The 19,571-nt window shown below is 45.2% G+C and overlaps 1 protein-coding gene and 1 long non-coding RNA gene across 15 annotated transcripts in view; both read left to right on the forward strand.

Moving 5' to 3' along the window:
* Positions 1-1,778: 1,778 nt before the first annotated feature.
* Positions 1,779-3,129, forward strand: POU4F3 (POU class 4 homeobox 3). Its single transcript, XM_039485811.1, has 2 exons — positions 1,779-1,914; positions 2,236-3,129. Exons 1-2 carry the CDS (start codon positions 1,795-1,797, stop codon positions 3,127-3,129), a joined length of 1,014 nt encoding a protein of 337 aa, XP_039341745.1. The 5' UTR covers positions 1,779-1,794.
* A 3,418-nt stretch (positions 3,130-6,547) lies between these two features.
* Positions 6,548-19,571, forward strand: part of LOC120369675 — a 43,060-nt gene continuing 30,036 nt past the window's right edge. For 7 of the 14 annotated variants that reach the window (XR_005583320.1, XR_005583318.1, XR_005583319.1 and 4 more), the window contains exons 1-3: positions 7,569-7,769; positions 14,208-14,318; positions 14,744-14,878. This is a non-coding gene — a long non-coding RNA (uncharacterized LOC120369675). Of the gene's footprint in view, positions 6,690-7,153; positions 7,349-7,568; positions 7,781-12,584; positions 12,648-13,393; positions 13,573-14,207; positions 14,319-14,743; positions 14,879-19,571 lie in introns of those variants that run through there. The other 7 variants (XR_005583325.1, XR_005583322.1, XR_005583323.1 and 4 more) reach the window with 7 other exon arrangements.

Here is a 19,571-nt window from a genome sequence, read left to right on the forward strand (position 1 = left end):
CATGAAGATCAGAATTACAAAGGGGAAATGTCTCTATACTTCTGCTGTGCCCAGGGGTATACGCAAAGCCAACTTTATTCCATTCCGTTGGTCCGTTTTATCGATATCGGGTCCGATTCTGCTCTCGCTGAAATCAATGGGAGTAGGATCGGGCCCCATACGTCATCAGAAAGTTTAAAGAACGCTTAAAATTTCCCATAGGGATTTGAGTAAATTTCAAGGCAAGGCTTAGCAAGAGGAACAATCGCTCCAGGCTAGGGAAAATATATCGCTTAAACAGGTCTTTAAATGAGAGAGTCTCTCTCTCTCCCTCCCCCCCCCCCCCAGTCCTTTTCCTCTGGATTCTCAGAAATCCCTGAAACCTTTGACACCACAAATCATCCACAGGGGTTGAAGGAACTTGTTCCTCCATCTACATGGTTACATACAGCTCACAGGCCCGCGCACTTTTATGAAATATAGCTGATCACACTAAAGTGCATTACACAGAAACCTAATGCTAGAGTCGGTGATATTTCATTCATCGTCTGCTACTGGCTTCATAACTCCGTCTCTGCTTAAGCCTATTGCGTGTGTACACACAGTGCGATCGTTTACAGCAAACTGGATAACTGCAATCCCAAATGAGAGAGTCCTCTCTCCCCAATTCTGGTTGGTTTGGTTGGCTGGATTGTTATACACACGCTGTCCCTGGCCTTAGCTTTTAGCCCGCTGCTATACCTGGATTTCACATGCATTATTTATTCGTCTTTTGTGCTGCAAGTAAGTTTGGAAACCGCTGACTTGACTTTGCAGGACGCTTCTGCCCGTTCCATTTAACAGAACCCTTAGCCCAGTGAATGTGCTGGAAGAGGTATGAGTTTTTCTCTTCTCAGAATAAAAACTGGGTGGGATAGAACCTAGGACACAATCCCAGACTAACCGACCAGACTTCCCAGACAGAGCGAGTCCAGGGAAAGTTCACTATCCCATCTGCAAGGGCCTGCTCCTTCTGGTTGAAGTCAATGAGCGGTTTGTTATTGATTTCAATAGGATCAGCACCTCTTCCTCCCTCCCCCCCCCCCCATGTATTGAGGCTTTTCTGCTCTGTTTGCACATAGACTTGAACAGATCGAACCGGGGGATTGTGCATTTTTGCAGGGTTCCTATATAAACCGATCGGCTGGCACCTGGCTGAAGCAGTGATAATCCTCCAACAGGTCGATTGAGCTCACTTCTATATCGTGGGCTTCCGCAGCAGAACCGTAGATGGCAAAGCGGCGCTCTGTGTATGACAAACGTGTTTCATCCTGTGGTTAAGTGTACTGACCACTCTGCTACCGCCCTGCCTGGGACCCCGAATCCCAGAGAGTACGTCCAGGGAAACTGAGAAAGGGGGTAAGAGCTTGCACTGGGATTTTGCATTATTCCGTAGAACTTAATTGTACTTTGATTTTAAAATATGAACAAACATTGTCTCTGCAGATCAGGCGACCTGCCTCTAAAACCAACCCCGGCGCTCCGAAGAACCCTGCTGCTCCCCTTCAATCAACGGCCGGGTCGGGGCTGAGGCATCTTCGCTCCTAACTGCCTTTGCCTCCTAGGGCTACTTTCCCTTTATTCTTCCAGTGCAGCACGCCTGCGCACAGTGTGCTGGTCCCATTCTTGGCAGGCGGCTTGTAAGATGAGTGAAGAAGCAGGTGGGGGGTAGGGAGGGAAGCTCTGTCATTGAAAATAGCTCACTTTGACAGAAGCAAGCCAGAGAGACAACCCTGAATCTATGTCAGGGGCTGCCTACCTGCAAGGTGTGCAAAGATGATGGCCATGAACACCAAGCAGCCTTTCACTATGCACCCTGCCCTGCAGGAGCCCAAGTACTCCAGCTTGCATTCCAGTTCAGAGGCGATGCGCAGAGTTTGCCTTCCAGCCCCGCAGGTATGTAGATTAAGCATAATTACTGCTTTAAGGCACATTTTTTGACAGGCACTTGCTTAATGTTTTTTTCATGTCGCCAGAACAATCGCATATCTCTGAACCTCTCTCTCTCCCTCTCCCCCCTTCTCTCTCTCTCTCTCTCTCTCTCACACACACACACTCTTGTCTCTGATCCACATGTCTATTCAAGCAAAGCTGCTGCCTTCATATTAATTTTTATGACCTGAGCTTTGAGGAGGAATCTCTGTGCTTGGAAATGTTTTTTAATCCTGAGTTGACAGTATTCCCCACTGACTCCAATATGCGCATTCTTGCTTGCAGCTTCAGGGCAATATATTTGGAAGCTTTGATGAGAATCTGCTGGCCCGCGCTGAAGCTCTGGCGGCTGTTGATATTGTCTCCCACGGCAAGAGCCATCCGTTCAAGCCAGACGCGACCTACCATACCATGAGCAGTGTCCCCTGCACGTCTACCTCCTCCACCGCGCCCATCTCGCATCCTTCGGCCCTGACCTCGCATCCCCACCACTCGGTGCACCCGGGGTTGGATGGAGACCTCCTGGACCACATCTCCCCAACGCTGACCGTGAGCGGCATGGGGGCGCCCGACCACACGGTGATGTCGGCTCAGATTCACCCGCACCACCTGGGCGCCATGGGGCACCTGCACCAAGCCATGGGCATGGGCCACCCGCACCCGGTCTCCGCTCACAACGGCATGTCCTGTATCGGCGACGTGGAGTCGGATCCCAGGGAGCTGGAGGCTTTCGCCGAGCGGTTCAAGCAGAGGCGGATCAAGCTGGGGGTGACCCAGGCGGATGTAGGGGCGGCTCTGGCCAACCTCAAGATCCCCGGCGTGGGCTCGCTCAGCCAAAGCACCATCTGCCGGTTCGAGTCCCTCACCCTGTCCCACAACAACATGATCGCCCTGAAGCCCGTGCTCCAAGCCTGGCTGGAGGAGGCTGAAGCTGCCTACAGGGAGAAGAACACCAAGCCGGACCTGTTCAGTGGCAGCGAGAGGAAGCGCAAGCGGACCTCCATCGCCGCCCCGGAGAAGCGCTCCTTGGAAGCCTATTTTGCCATCCAGCCCAGACCCTCCTCGGAGAAGATCGCAGCCATAGCGGAGAAACTGGACCTGAAAAAGAACGTGGTGCGGGTTTGGTTCTGCAACCAGAGACAGAAACAGAAACGCATGAAGTACTCCGCCGTGCATTGACTCGGCCAGGGGCTGGGGTGGGCAGCTGCCTCTTCTAAGCCTGGACTTCTATATATTTTATTCAAATAAAGAGCAGGGATCTCCGTGAGGACTCGCACTCAAACCGACCGACCAACAAAGCCATTAACTTCCCCATCACGCTGATTATTTCCCTCCTCCCCCTTTTCTTGTCCCGTCTTCTTGAAAACAAAAACAAAACAAAACAAAAAAACAAGTTTCTCCTGGTTGCTCCTCGGCTGAGATTCACTTCTGTTGTGTCTGTTGTGCACTAGAGCATAAGCCGCTTGTCACTTTTGGAAGAGTTGGAAGCTGAGAGGTACTGGGAGAATTATCTTGTTTCTTACACAATTGCAATAAAAATAATAAAAGGATAGTTTAAGGGGAAGGGGATGGAGAGGGGAGATGCCCCTGAGGTGAAACCAGAGGATAAATATTTATTAAGATTTGTGAATTATATTTAAAAATAAAAAGGCTATTTTCAGAATGTCATGATTATACCCGGAAGTCAAATTCTACTTAGCTTTTTGTGAGAGGTCTATATCTCATCGCCTTCTAGGACCGGAACGCCTGGTAGAGGGACCAATCTTAACCTGAGATACCTGAACAATTGTTTTATACTCCAAAACTTTGGTAAAGAAAAGCAAAGCAACCTATTTTTACTCAGCGAAATACTTTGGCTGCTCTTCGTATGAATTTTTCTTTTCCCCCAAACGCACACACACAACTATCTCCAACTAGATTCCAGGTGTATTGCCTAGATTTTTTAATTCACTTCTAAATCAAGTTATCTTATTTAGTTGACTTTTTTGACAAGAGATTAAATTGTGGAAAGAAGTAGTATTCTTGCACTGGTCTGAACACAGTTCTACGTCTCTCAGATCCATAGATTCCCACCACAGACTTGTACAGTGCACTCACTTGGGTTTGCAGTCACAGCACCGGGACTCTATCAATGTAGAGACTTGGCGGAATTAACATTGACTTGTCTGCAATCGCTTCAACAGTTTCTCCACTCGATGTTATTTTTTTTTCATTCTTTTTTTTTAAATCCAAGGATTTTTTTCCCGTTTTAATTAAAGACTGTATCTGAGTTTTGTAATACACCAAGTTGGTAAGGGTTCTTGTAACACATTCTTGGTTCAATAGTTGCAATGAGCTTTCTCCCTCCCATCCCCATACGTTTCATATTTTAGTTATCTCATAGTTTGTGTGCTTGTGTCTGGTCATTCATTCATTCATTCTTTCATTCATTCCTCGGGATAAATTCTGAAACGTTGTTTTCCCTTGGATTAACTTCTGAAATAAATGCTTTATTTTTCAACCCGAATGGAAAATTTTCTTTTCAGAGATGAAAGTAGGTCGGATGAAGCAGAACAGAATATTATAAAATGTGCAGTAGTAATAATAATCTTTAGACAGTGCTTTTCCCCTGGAGAATGGAAAGGGGTTTTAAAATCGTAATGAATAAGCTTTAGGAGTCATCCTTCCCAGTTAACCTGTTATCTTTATCTTGTATTATTATGACTGTTTCTACAAGCTGTAAAGTTTCACCACCTTGTTTGTTGACTTTTCTATGTATTGATTTACCTCCGCATTTTTTTTCGAGGTGGTCATAATTTCTCTGTGCCAGAAAATGTATTATTTCCATCTATAAAATGTAAAGTACCAGATTCCCATAGATTCCTACTGTGCGTGGATCTCGTTATGTTTATTCGCTAGTTTCTAGGCTGCGAGTAATTCAAGTAATTCAAATTGGGAATAAAACCAATTGCCCTTTGCAAAACAAATGCCCCAAAGTTTGGTTAAGTTTTGGAAGGGACGGGGATTCATTCTTCTCACCCGGATAGAGTTACAGAAACATTTTAGAGAATGAAATTCTAACTTTAAAAAATCGCCCAACCAACTCTCTCTGAAAGGTTCATTTCTAATGCTGTTTAAAAGAAAAAAGAGGGCTTTTTATTTATGAATCCCAGAAGCACCTTAACGATTAAAAATTAATGATCGAAGCCCAAGTATCTTCTGAATATTTCACGGTAGCATTTCAATGAGTGTCAAACATCAAACCTTAGATCAGGGAATCTCTCTCTTTCAACCCCCCTCCCCAGCTCACCTCACCCCACCCCACCTTTGGGAAAGCACCTTACAAATCCATCCTTTTAATTTTAGGGCTCTTAAGAAACTAGAATGCTAAGACTCCCAGAGTTTCCTAGTTCTCTCTCTTCCTAATCAGCCCCAATGATTTTTTTCCCAATCAAATGTCCTTTAATAATAAATGTCCTTATGCCATTACACTATATTGTGGGTTTTGAAAATTTAAAATAAGGGTGATGCAATATTAATTGGCTATCGTAGTATAAAAAGGGCAGAAAGCAATTCAGGCTGCCTCCTTTCACTACTGTCCACTAGGATTTCAGCAGATACTCTAAGGGCATGGCTGGGTTTGTTAAAGTCCAGGTAAGAGAGATTTTTAATATTTTTCTCAAGCCTTAAAATCTTATTAACTTCACCTATTACATTTATTTGTGGGTTTGTTTGTTTTACAGCCAAGATATCAAGATCAACAAAAACAAAAAGCTGTAGTTGGTGGTGGTTGGGTTTTTTTAAAAGTTATTTTTGGAGTTTCAGATAGATAACTTATTTTCTAAATGTGGGGTTAAAATATGCGCTGTAATAAATTAGCCAAAAGAGTTGTCCTGGAACCAATTTAGACGCTATTTCTATGCCAGATCAAATATTTTTGGTCCAATAAATATCTGACAAATACGCCAACCAGATGCTAGAAAAACGAAAACACCATTTCAATTTAAAAGGTGATTGGGGAATGCACCAGCTTCTTATTTTCCTCTTTTCCTAGCTTGTATGATTTTTACCCCTCTCGATACAACTCTGAACTGAGAACATTTCCTAAACCCTCATCGGAGAAATTAAGTTTAAAAGCTGTTTCTTTCCTTCTGGCTTTAGCAGCAAGGCGTTCTGGATTTCAGAACTGGACAGATCATTGCGGCTGCTAAATGCTTTTGTTTGACGTAGGGAACTTTCTCCAAGTTTTTCCCCGGATCCCACTTGCAGAAGAGATGCCGTCTTAAAAACAAAACCAAACCCCTCTTTTAGCACCGCATCTTTTATTTATAAAAATGTCTGCTGGGTTTTATTATTTTATCAGCTGCCTGGTTTGGAAAGTGCTGCCAATGGCTCCCTGCTCTTAGTCACAAACTGTCTGAGGCAAGATTTAATCCTTTCGGAGCAAACGTACTAACGTTGCCCTGAAGGCCTTGGGGGCAGAGAAGGCTAGCTCTTCGGAGATCTCTCAGCAGAGGAATGGTAGCAAACCATCCGCTTGTCTCTAACAGTAGAACGAGCAGAGTGTAGATTTGCAGGGAGCTTGCTTTTGGTTGCAATCTCTCTCAACTCGGGCTAGCATATTTGGGCAAGAAAGTCACTTTGCTCTGTTCCCAGTTTTGCACAGCGTTCACAAGGAGAGGCTGCTGGTTAAAAGTTAAAACATAGCACTTTGCAGAGCCCGGGCCCTTTGGTTTGTCAGCAGTGGCCAAAGGAAAGAGGTGTGTAATCTATGGGGGAGTCTGAATAATCTCTTTGGGTAGGATGCATGAGTGTGATCTCTGTGCGTGCGTGTTTACGGTGGTTTATTTACAGGCAGCTGAAGTTTGGGTGTCTAGGTTTTGTTGGTTCTGGTAAATGTGTCGCTCTCCCTTTGGAGCGAAATTCAGAGCGCCAGGCTTGGCCGGGGATAGCTGGACGCTAGCGAGCTTTAGGGAAAGCCCAGCGCTGGGTACTGCCTTTGCCCCACTCTCAGGCCACGTCGCCCGCGCTCCCCAAACCGGGCGCCCCCCTGCTCATGAACAACAACTCGGAATTCGGTTAAACTTTCTTTCCCCGGAGCTGGGCCCTGGAGCCCGCGCTCCTGCGGCCCAACGGCCTCGCTGCAAAGGAAGGCGAGAAAATGCGCTAGTCCCTCCGGCCCGAGCCGCAGCCAGGCAAAGGCGCTGGCGCTTCAGCTTCTCCTCCCCGCTTAACGGCACAGGAAGCCCAGAAGGGGGCTGCCCCGTCCGCTGAGACAAACGGAGGGGAGGCCGGTAGTAGCCTCCCACTGGCCCGCGCTGGAGTTAGAGGCAACCGCCGCGTTTTTAGCTGCTTTGCAAATCTTTCCCTTTGATGCGTAACCGGCCGCTGAGAAGGCGCCCGGGGGGCTGCGCAGGAGGTTTGCAGAGCCGGGGGGCCGGCCGGGGCAGGGCGTGGAGGGATCTTTCACCCCCACCACCAAAGGAACGAGCGCCGATGTTCTGGGGGGCAGGCGGGGCGGGAGGTGTGTGTGTTTGCAAATGCCCCGACGTTTGCTTATAACAGTGTGCGCCCAATGCCCGAGCCTGCGCCATCGCCTGCAGGGCGCTCGCGCTGCCCCCGCGCGCCGGGCAGACTGGAGCGCGGGAACGGGCCGGGGAGGCCAGGGCCTTCCGGACCCGCGCCCGCCCGCCCGCCTGAGGCGAACAGAAAACGTCTGCGCAGGGTTTTAAGCCAGGCTGGGAAGAAGCGGGTCCGTGCAAACAACAGACAGGGGAGCCGTTCGGGCCGCTCCTGCTCCCCCTGGCATCGACACGAAACTCGCGTGGACGTGGACTTCGGTGGGAGCTGAGTAAAGCCCCTTGTTTCCTCGGGGGAAGAAGAGGAAGCAGCTGAGCTGGGTTCCCAGGCTCCGGGGTTGTTCATAAGAGGGGCATGGAGCAGGCCACGGCCCCCTCCTCTTTCACACCCGCGCGCATGTTCCTCGTTCGTTTCCCGCCGCCTGGGGGAGACCCGTACCCTGTAATTAACCCCCCTGGATACGATTCGTGGCGAACCGGCCTTGGGAAGGGGTCTGGTTACAGGCCTGAGCGACTAGTCCCCACATCCCCAGTGTGCATCCCACCCTCGCTCTAAACCAAAAGGGCCGCTTGAGTGTCACCTCCTTAGCAGAGCTACTCGGTGTCCACCCCTCATAACTCACGGCTTAGCTCACGTTTATATGCACTCAATTGCTACCAAACCCCAACTAATTGCATACATTCCTCTAGGCCATTCTGCGCTGTAGTGCTGCTTGGGAGCTGATCAATTAGTCATTAGGCTCCTCCATTAGCTGAGCTTTAAGCTCGCTAATATAAATGTCTTGTGCCGATTTCCTCGTAATTGAATGAATAAAAAAAATACAGTTATTAGCACGAAGGACAGAAAATGATGTGAAGCCAGGGTTGTTACAGGCGTTATGAAAGCGGTACACTCTGTCCTCTTAGAGCTGAGAGACTTGGGAAAGTTCATGCTATCTGTTTAGAAGATGATAGCACATGTAGCTTTCTCTACAGTGCACCACTGACCGCTCTGACAGCATTCTCTCAACTCGGATGCACTGGCAGGTAGACAGGAAAAGCCCGGAACTTTTGAAATTCATTGTGACCACGCACAGCTCCATCAGCAGTTTTTAATGCAGTCTCTCCTGAGAATCAAAAGAGCCCCAGCATGGCAGTGCAGAGTGAAAGTTAAGGAGTCAGACAAGCCTACCAGAAAACCATGACTGTGGATTTCGAGGGGGGGGTTGTAATCTCTGCCATGTCTGAGATTATGCAGACGGGGAAGATGAAGAGGAAGAAGAACAGTTTTTAAAAGCCTTTTTTTAATGATGATTTGCCCTGAGGGACTTGGGATGCATTCAGACAGTAGTAGTTTTTAGAAAAGTTTGTTAACATGTCCGGGGATTGAGAGGAAATCCTCCAGGGACATTTATCTTGTTCTGTTATCCTCAGCATGAAATGCCGATGATCTTTACAAGCAGTGGGGGGGGGGGGAAGGTTGTTGATTAGCAGGGAGCTAGCGTAGTATTAGCCATGTAAATCACTGAGACAGTGGCTTACCATGGCCGCATGCAAGCTGAATCCTGATGCCTGGACCTGTGTCTGTGAGATCTGTAACCCCAGAGATGCAAGCAGTCACTATTAAGATGAAAATGCGACTATAACCATTGTTCTGTAAAATGTATCTTTCTAAATATTTATCTCTCCTCCATCCCAAAGGCTAGCACAGATAAGGCGGAGGAAAAGAAGACGCGAGATGAGATGTTCTCAGATATTATGGAAGTTACACGCAATGAAAGAGCTCATCTGAATGAGTGGAAGGACGTGGTTTCAAATTACAGGAAAGAGGCCAGTGAACGTGAGGACAGGAGGGATGGGAAGGAGGGACAACCGAGATGAGAGGAGGCGGCAGGAAGAGAGGGCAGGAAAAAAGCGGTGGCGGCAGGAAAAGATGCGGTGGCGGGATGCAACTCTGGGGCTGCTGCGTGATCAACAGCAGGATCACAGAGTGCCGCTGCAGCCCTATATACACACCTCCCCTCACCATGTTCCTTAGCCTCTCCACCCCGTGGACAGCCCAACCAGAAGGATGCGAATTTTTTTAATGGCCTTCTCCATCCCTCCTTTCCTCCTCCCAAAGCACACCTTACTTCTCTCCCTCTTTTATAATGAAAAATAAAGAATTAATGCTTTTAAATGAGAGTGACTTTATTTGCATAAGTAAGCTGTACTGAGGGGGGAGGGGAGTGCTTACAGGGACTGAGTCAATCAAGGGGTTGGGTGTTCATCAACAAACACAGCAGTCACACTGTACCCTGGCCATTGATGAAGCCCTGGTGTGCTCTTCTAATCTCCTGGTGTCTGGCCAGCCTCCCACCCCGCCATAAAGGTCTCCCCTTACTCTCACAGAGATTGTGGAGAATACAGCAAGCAGCAATAACATAGGGGACATTGGTTTGGCTGAGGTCTGCCAAATGCACATTCCACCACCATTCTGCACTTGCTCAGCCTGTAATTGAACAGATCCTGACCACTGTCCAGGCTGCCTGTGTATGGCTTCATGAGCCATGGCATCAAGGGTAGGCTGGGTCCCCAGGATAACGACAGGCATTTCAACATCCCCAACTGTTATTTTCTGGTCTGGGAAGTAAGTCCCTTGCGTAACAACAGAGTAGCTTCTGAATACGCGAAGCATCATGAACCTCCCTGGCCATCCGATCCACCAGTGCTTGCAGCACCATTGAAAAAGATAGGGATATGGGTTCCATCTATCGCCCCACAGTTAGGGAATCCCATTGCAGCAAAGCCATCCACTATGGCCTGCACACCGCCAGTCACAACCTTCTCGAGCCAGCAGCTTAGTGATTGCTTTGCTTACTTGCACACAGCAGCCCCCACAGTAGATTTTCCAACTCCAAATTGATTCCGACGACCCGGTAGCTGTCTGGTGTTGCAAGCTTCCACAGGGGGCTATCGCCTCGCTTCTCTACTGTGAGGGGGAATCCCCCCACACCTGCAACACAATGCGTCCCACCAGTCAGTGCTTGTTTCAATGGATAGAATCTGCCCCATTACCATCAGGATCTCATAATTCTGTGTCCACGTCCTCATCACTGTCATGAGCAGGGTCCATGCTGCTGTCAGGAGGGAGGGAGGGTGAGGCTGTACCCAGAACCTGATTTTTGCCCCATCAGGCACTGGGATCTCAACATTTTATAAAATCTGTTTTACAAAACCGGTTTATGCAAATTCGGAATAGTCCCGTAGTGTAGACGTACCCTCTTATCCAAAAGGAAATATCGGTGTATGTGTGAGCGTCAGACTCTGAAGCTGCTAGGTTAGGCAGACCTACCTTACCAATTAGTCAGTGTATTTGATCCCAACAGAAATGTATCATCTGAAAACTACCAATGCAGGTGTGATTTCTTGGCCTCATTGAAGTCAATGGCAAAACTCAGTAGGTCCAGGATTTTTCCCCTGATCTTAGATTGTGACATCCCTGGTTCTTAAGTTCCTTTTGACATCCATCTTAAATCCCCCCTTAGTTCTAAACAGGACATAGAACATTTCCAACAACACTTTTTTGTCAAAATATCCTATTCATTGATGTTGAAACATTGTGGGAACACTTGACAAAGTTTTTGATGGGAAGGTTTGTGAAGTCCAGGATGAACTCTCTGGTCACAGAAAGAGAGAGAAAGAGACTTGAATAAAAAACCTGATATTTTCCATCAGAAAAATCGATGTTTCTGCCACAATTCCATTTCGTGAAAATGGTCAAAAGGTGTGGTCTTCATTCAAGTGAGGAACAAAGACAAATTCTAAATGTCAAAAGTTGTCCGAAAATGGAAATGTTGTTCTCCAGGCAGCTCTAGTTCTAGGGTGTGCCTTGCTAAAGCCCAGTTACCAGATGAAGAATATTTTGTGATTACATGAGCCCATTCACCTAAGGAAAGGAATTTTTTACATGGGAGAGTAAAATATTTTTATTTTCATCCTCATTATGGTAAAGGGTGGAAAAAGAGTCTGGGCTTGCATACTTGGTTTTTCTCCTGGACCGTGCATTTTTGTCGCAATTTTGTATTAGTCACTTAGAGCTCTGATTACAGACTACAATATGTGGGCCTTATGGTGATCACACTGAAGCCAGTGGCAAAATGCCCTTTGACGTCAGTGGGAATAGGATCAGGGTCTGTTTTTGTTGCTTAGGAAAGAGGGAGAAAAGGTGAATAGTTTTTTCTTGATGTAAACAAAATGTAGCACCACAAGAATATAAAACTGCCACAAAACAATACCGTAGGGTGGCTTTTGCCTTGATGGATGCAACACACTAATAGCACTAGTTAGAGTGAGGTGTACTGGGCTTGATTTTGATTCCCCCCCCCCCACACACACATGTATACACACCATCAAGTAACTCCACTGAAGCCAGTAGTGTTACAGATGTGTAAACCAGCTGTAGCTGAAAGGAAACTCAGGCCAATGTACAAAGGTTCTGTGTATAGTTATTCCACATTGCTCTGTTAATGCACTTTGAGTGTGACCCACAGCACTTTTTCTATTGCACTATTGGGGTCATTTTCAGACCTGGTATAAGCAAATATAGCTCTTTTAAAGTTAAATCTGTATCTGCTTATGCCAGGTCTAAATTTGGCCCTTGGGTTTCAGAGAATAGACAGTTAGTCATCATTATTTTATTATTAATTGTGTTGAATTGTGCCAGGTCATATGATGGTTTCGTGATGTGGACATATTGGGCCAAATTCCTCCCTGGTATAACTCCACTGCTTTCATTGCAATGCATCACACGTGAATCATGGTATCCATTATCTCTGGTTGCAAATTATTTAAGGTCCTGTTTGTTCAAAAACATTTACATACTTAACTATATAATAATAATGATCCAGGCTTGGCACTCCAACAAAATTGGAGTCCAATCAGTGGAGCAATGTGATTTTTTTTCCACCTGTAGTGAGAAATTGCTTACATGACCCTGTAGATTGCAGGTGCTGGATTTAAAGATCTGTTTTTATGATATTGGGAATATAATTCAAATGGCACGACAGGGATTAATATATCATTTAATGGGATTCTTTTATTTTTTGGACTCTCTAGTGCTGGAGAAGGGATCCAGGCTGATAGTCCTGGGAACTGAAGTCTTGTTTTTGCAGAACAAATGTAAGACTGGTAGAAACTTCCCCATCATTATATCCCTCAATCTAAACCTTGATGGGCTACCTCTAAGGGTGAAGGCAGTTCAGTGCCTCTTTTTTAAGGAGTGTCAGTTGTGTCTGTGGTGCATGTGTGTGATATGAACTCTAATGCTAGGAACTAGACTGAGCCCTCAAATTTATTTCACATAGAACGCCGAACAATTATCTCATGATTATTCCTGTCAGCCACTACTGATTTAGGTTGGATTCAAACTAGTAAACTCAAGGTGAAAGCCTATAAACTATCCTATTCCCTAATAAATCATTAGTTATAAAGGTGTGGTCCTACTTTCATTGAAATATAATGGCAGGATCAGGCCTAGTTGTGTAATCTAAACAGGATTTATGTAGGATGTAGGACTTGTGCCCGTTTTTCATTTTATGTTTTTTCTTAAAAATGAGGCACATTAGAAACCCTTTGCTTTTTTATCATCAAATCTGTCTATGGGAGTGTGGAGAGCAGGATTACTTGGAACACAGCTTGATACACCAAATGCAGAGAGTTGCCTAATTTTTTTTATTTCATCCCTGCTATGTTGTGCCCTCCCTATGCACCCACTCCAGTCCCAGACATGTCAGCACAAGATATTAAAAAGGGGAATCTAGTTAAAACCTCAGTTTTACTCTATCTGTGAACTTGCTTAACATTCTCCATGAACAGGTTCACCTGTGAGATAAAAGTCTCAGTGGTGGACAATCACTTCTCCAGATGGTGAGATGATGGTCTGTCTCAGAACCTTACAATATTCACTTTACTTGTTCTTTAAACATGGTTGAATGGATGAGCAGCTGGGCTGTTGTTTGTTCTCTGCACCAAAGATGTGAAATATACAAGACACATCTGTTTGAGACATTGCAAAGCTCCAAATTCCTTCATTAAATCCAGAGAAGTAAGTTTTATACTGAACTGCTCTTCTAGCTGTTGGTGCTGATTATTTGATATTGTTTGTGAATTGATTTAGGGCATATTTAAAGTGAGGGACCAATAGCATTTGCTAGCGCAGGCACTATGCTGGCAAGTGTCATGGGAATAGTTCCTTCAGTGCTCTGACTAATATGTTGCAGTTCTGTCCTGCAGCACCCCATTCTTATTCCACTTCTGGAATGGGAAACATATTTTTGTTGTCCGCCTCAATCCTGAACTGTCACTCTCCTAATATTCCTGGGGCAATTAACTGCAGTCTTTCTCACCATCAACACAAGCTAGTTCAGTTCTGAGCTTCCTGTGAATTGTGTATAATACTGTATCCTTGTAATGTGTTTAAGGGAAGTCTGGCATGAGACCAACCTAATTTCTTTTCATCTGTGTGACTGAATCAGGGTTGAATCCAGAGGTGAAATGTTCCCACTGAAGTCAATGGCAAAACTCCCAATAATTTCAATGGGGCCAAGATTTCACCCCAGGTCTCTAGAGCCAAAAGACCAGACCCAGATCTGTTCTCAGTAGTTTGAACTATCAATGAGCTGTCATTATCTGTGCTATTTCATATATTTTTTTCCTATTTAAATTTGTGTTTTCCTACAGAGAAAGAACTTTCAAGAACCAGCAAAGAAAATATGTCAAAACTCCAAATTCTAAAGAGCTAGCCCATCTGGGCAGAGCAACAAGATTACAATCAAGAATGATGCAGAGAAGGTAATTGGCAAACTACAACTAAAGTGAATAAAATGTTACCCTCTGATGCTGCAAAGTCTTAGGCACACAGAGCAAGTGAATAGTTCCATGGGTTGCAGTGCAAAAAGTTATTCATGTGCAGAAGTCCTTGCAATATCAGGGCCTTAGGTTTGTTCATTAATGTTTCACAGGGCTGAACTGAGCCTGTGAGTCAAACTACTCTTGTCCCTTGTGGCTTCCATGTTTCTGGGGTTAAGAGGTTGTTGTTCTTAGGTGGTTTTTTTTTTTTTAATATATGTAATCTCCTATAGTCCTGCTTTAAGATCAAGTATTACATTAAATAGACTTGGACTTGCAGTAGGAGATGATTATATTTCTTTAAACCTTGGAGACCAAATGAGAATTAAGTAGAGATGATGTGACACTGAATTTTTCACACCCTGTAGCCATGTAATGAAAGCCAAGACCACACTGGGACTCCATGATGCAACTGTCAAAAGCCCCTTATGAAGAGGAGCCAAGGGCAACTTTCAGACTTGAGAACCTCTGCAACAAGTCAGATCTGCTACACTTTAGTATTGGTAATGTGATGTTGTTACACCATGGCAGTGAAATTATATTATCTTCTGCATCATGAGGAGAGAATGCTTGTATGACAATGTACTCCACCACGAGTTACTACAGCAATATAGCAAAAAGGCATTCACACCTTCCTAGAGCCTGATCTTTTAAATTTAAGTCTAGTCTACACTGGGATTTTTAATTTAAATCTAGTCTACACTGGGCTTCTAGCACCCTCCTCCTTTCCCCTGTCCCCACTGTGGCTCTCTGGACCAAATTCACCTCTGGTGTAATTCCACTGAAATTCCAGGCGGGAGAGTCCATGGCAAAGCTTCCATTGACTTCAGTGGAGCCAGGAATTTCACCCAGTGTTTTAAACAGAGTACCATGTTGTATGAGATCTACACTGTGACTAGCATATAGGGTTTATCTTGCTGTCAACAGTAGCTGGGTGAATATTTATGGCAGGAAGAGAGTCTGTAGTTGGTGATATCTTCCAGGACACTGTCTCAGACATGATCTGAGTTCAAGCTGTGGCAGCAAATGCAGAGGTCTGATATTCTTGGCCTATGCTGAGGAAACCCACTTTGACATCACTTGGAGCTAGGCATTTATAAGGAATGAGGAAGTGACCCTCTAGTTCCTTGTAAGGCAGTATAGTTTTACACCACCCAGAAGTGTGTTGGGCTTTTTATGGAGCAAATAAAATATCCCGAGGGACCTTACCCAGCTTAGTACTTAGGGTACTGAGACCTAGCGGTTAAAAATGCTCTAGAAGCACGAATTATTATTATGAGACAAGACAACAAGGTGAGAGTAACTAACAAGTGACTTTTCTAAAGGATTAGTCAAATTCAATTGGAGCAAAACTTCCTGAAATTAAATTGCCAATAATAATAATCATCATTAATAGTGTATTCATCAAAATCTTCCAAAAACACAAAAATACAATATTTTGGGAAAGTTTCCCATAAGGTACAAGCTGCTCCTTAAGGGATAGATCCTTTAAGGTTATGAATAGCTCAGATGAGATGTAATGTGCCCTTAACTCCCATCAGTCTCAATGAATCCTGAGGCACTCAGTACTTTGTAATATTGGGCTCCAATACGTTTGGTCTTTCATACCCTGGAGGGGTTGGGCTGGGTCAAGTATTACCCATGTTCAGTGGTTCTGTGGAATCATCCTGCAATAATCGATTCCTTTAAAAGAAAACCCTACCCCCATTTCTGGCTGTGATCATTATGGGAAAAGGAGTTCCCATTTAATGATTGCCGTGGGCGAGGGAGTGGGGAAGGAGCAGTCCAACCTGGACTGGGAGGGGGAAAGCTCAATAAAGTGCATGCATATGAGGCACTGAAAGAGATTCGGCAAGACAGGTCCCTTTACATGGTTTCTGAACCACTAACAATTGATTTTTTTTCCCATTCTGTGCTTGTTCCCTAATATCCTGCTCTCCGTCTCCCGGGGACTGCACACAGGAGATGAAAGCAAAGAAAACCAAACAAGCCATCGGCGGCGCTCACTCAATTGATTTTTACACAAAATTTGCCTTCATGCACGAAGGATGGAAAAATGATCTCATTAATAATGAATAACAAAAACAAATGCAGGGAGGAAATCAATAGAAGTACATTTGATATCATAGGGAGATGAGAAGGGGGTGAAAAAAAACCCTACAAGACCAAACCTAGCAACACAGAGATGCATAATGCAGGGGCTGTGTGCTTGGGAGGATGGCTGCCTCTCTGTGTTACACCTGTCAGGATATACCCGAGGGAAGCTGGTGTACAGCGAAAAGTACTGAACACCTCCCCAGCCTGCGTGACATTTATACTTTATGCCAGGTAGTTCTGCAGACCCAATGAGAGATGGAGTAATGGTTTGAAAAGCAAAAATAGCCTGAATCTGCCTCTGAAACACTAACTGAACTCTTCTGATGGTTGAAAACATCCAGTTAACTTTCTTTTGTTTTCATTTTCCCTGGGTGCCTTTGTGCTTCCTGGTTTCATCCCTGACTGAAAGTGAACACATACAAGAAAGGATAAGCCTTGTATGCACGCACAAGGCATACCCCTTTAACCATACCAGTACAGTATGGGTACAACCCCCTTAGGATGGATGCAGTTAAACCAATATAAATATACTTATGCTTGTATAACTTATTCCTGTATAGGAAGAGGAATAAGCTATACTGGAATAAGGCACCTCTGTATTGGTATAACTGCATCCTCAGTAGGGGTTGTGTATTTCAGTTAAAAAAATCACACCCCTAACCATAATAGTTACATTGATATAAAAACTGTATATAGGCCAGTGCATATTCTATTTCTGGCCAAGCTGAAAGTATCATGACTGGGCTGATTTTCATGAAGTTTCTAGCCTGAATTCCAGGTTTGGATGAACAGTGACGTTAGTGAGGCCAGAATATGGCCCAGGAGAAGCTCTAGAGTGTTACCAAGCTTAGCTGAGCTACTCCACCTACAGTTCATTTGACGCTGTCAGGGAGGACGTTTTGGAATCTGTAGATTCAGCAACTGTCTGAGAGAACTGACCAGCCCTGGGATGTGGTGGTGACTATGTATGTTGTCAGGCATGGCAAAACCCATCGGACAAAACTAAACTCTAATTAATTAAAGGTTTCAGTTAATAAATGAATGCATATATTAAAGCTGATTCGAGTTTCTTTTGCCATGGAAAATTTCTATTTTTAATTAAAAAAAATCTGGAAACTTTAAATGGGTTTTGCCCAAAAATCTTCAGTTTCAGAAGATTTTGATGGAAAAAAAATGTTCAGTTTTCTGATGAAAAATATTTTGTTTCCATTTGTAGGAAATTAAATATTTTCCTTGAAAATTTTTGTTTAGTTGAAAATCTAATTTTCTGTCAATGAAAATTTTCTGTTGAAACTTTTGTGTCAGCCCTAGAATACATTATTTTTGGCCCGTAAATGTGAAAACAAGAATCATTATCCCCATGTAAAGGACAGAGAAACTGAGGTGCAAATAGGTAAATGGTTTCCCAACGTCACAAAGCCAGTTAATGACAGAGCTGGGATTAGTAGATCACAGGTACCAATTTAGTGGTGCCAAACTACTAATCCAATATTCAATCAACTAGACTTACCATTGGTCTCAGTGAATGAGATCATAATATACACAGTTGTTGGCCCAAATAGCTCAGCTTCAGATTAAAATAATGGTTTTAAGACTAAGCATAGAAATAAAATGGTTCTGGTGTTGGGCTTAAAATACAAAGGCACTGAGTTCCTAGGGTTAACAGGAAATTACCAGTCTTTTCCTTAGCCTTATGCCAACCTGAGTATGGGTTAGGAGTAGTAAATTAATGCCTATAGCAAAGGTTTGGGACCATTAATGGTCCTAGTTCTAATCAGGGCTATGATGTTTACTCAATGTGTATCCTTAGAGGAATTGCTGGGTATAAATTACGTACTTGAAAATTAGATGATGAATCTAAGCTGACTTTTCTGGGGTAAAGTAATAAAACTCCCATCCCAACCCCTTCATACTGAAACTGTTTTCATTGGACTGGTCTGGCTGAATAAGGGAATCTGACTCTGGCAGTATGGTGCTGTGGTGATCTGAATGTAGAATGAGGGGTATGGCATCACCTGAAATTTAGGATAGTCCCATAGCACCACTCATCTCCATTCTTTTTTGCATACTGCGTAGATCCATTGTTTCATCTCGTTTTGAAAATATTCTCTTTTCCCTTTCCTCCAGCCTTTGCTCTCACCTGCAAAAATGTACATTTCAAACTAGTGTAATTGAAAAAATTGATGGGCCAAATTTTCAAACCAGGGTCCCAAAATACCAGGCAGAGCACATCCACTGCCCTTGCAAATCCTGCATGTAATGTAGTAAACCACCACATATTCATACAGATGGGGGGGTGTAACTTGGCCTTACTCAGCCTGAATTACAGGTCAGCATTTTATGAGTGCACTGGAGGTACAGGTGCAGAAAGTCCAGATCCAGTGAAGTTCGAGTGCACAGCAGGAGGAGGCAAGATTTTGGGATCCCACACAAGGGACCAGAGCTTAGATCAGCATGCACTCCTGCCAGGGGCGGCTCTAGGCACCAGCAAACCAAGCTGGTGCTTAGGGCGGCCAAATCTAGGGGGCGGCAGGCTGGGCCGGTGGACCTGCCGCAGGCATGACTCGTCCACCGGAGCCGCGGCTCGGCTGGACCTCCCGCAGGCATGACTGCGGCAGCTCAAGCGGAGCCGCCGGACCCGCGAACCGTCCGCAGCCGTGCCCGCGGGAGGTTCGCTGTTCCCGCGGCTCCGGTGGACCTGCCGCGGGAGCTCAACCGGAGCCGCGGGAAGAGGGGACCCGCCGCGGGACCGAGGAAGGGCGGCGCAGCGCTCCGCGCTGCCTGGGGCAGCCTAATTTCTAGAGCCGCCCCTGACTCCTGCACATGACGGTGCAACATGAGAGTATGCAAAGGGCAGGGGAGGGGCAGAGCCTGTGAATCCCGCAGCTACTTCCTCAGCTGCTACAGTGACGAGGGCCACACAAGTATGCAGTCAGATACTTTTCCCATGGAGCAGGAGCACAAAGACTGGAGGCTACTCCAGCCTGGGGTGAGATTAGCAACATAGACTGGATCCATTGCTGCTCCACAGCCCTCAGAAGAGCATTTCTGCCTCCCTGTGCCAAAGGAAGTCACCAGTGTCCAGGACAGCTACTCAGG

This window comes from Mauremys reevesii, linkage group 8 (genome assembly GCF_016161935.1).
Source record: "Mauremys reevesii isolate NIE-2019 linkage group 8, ASM1616193v1, whole genome shotgun sequence".
NCBI classification, from domain to species: Eukaryota; Metazoa; Chordata; order Testudines; family Geoemydidae; genus Mauremys; species Mauremys reevesii.

Coding starts and splice junctions, on each gene's coding strand:
- POU4F3 (XM_039485811.1), top strand. CDS start 1,795: ATGATGGCCATGAACACCAAGCAGCCTTTCACTATGCACCCTGCCCTG. Junction 1,915..2,235: donor TTTGCCTTCCAGCCCCGCAG/GTATGTAGATTA, acceptor TCTTGCTTGCAG/CTTCAGGGCAATATATTTGG.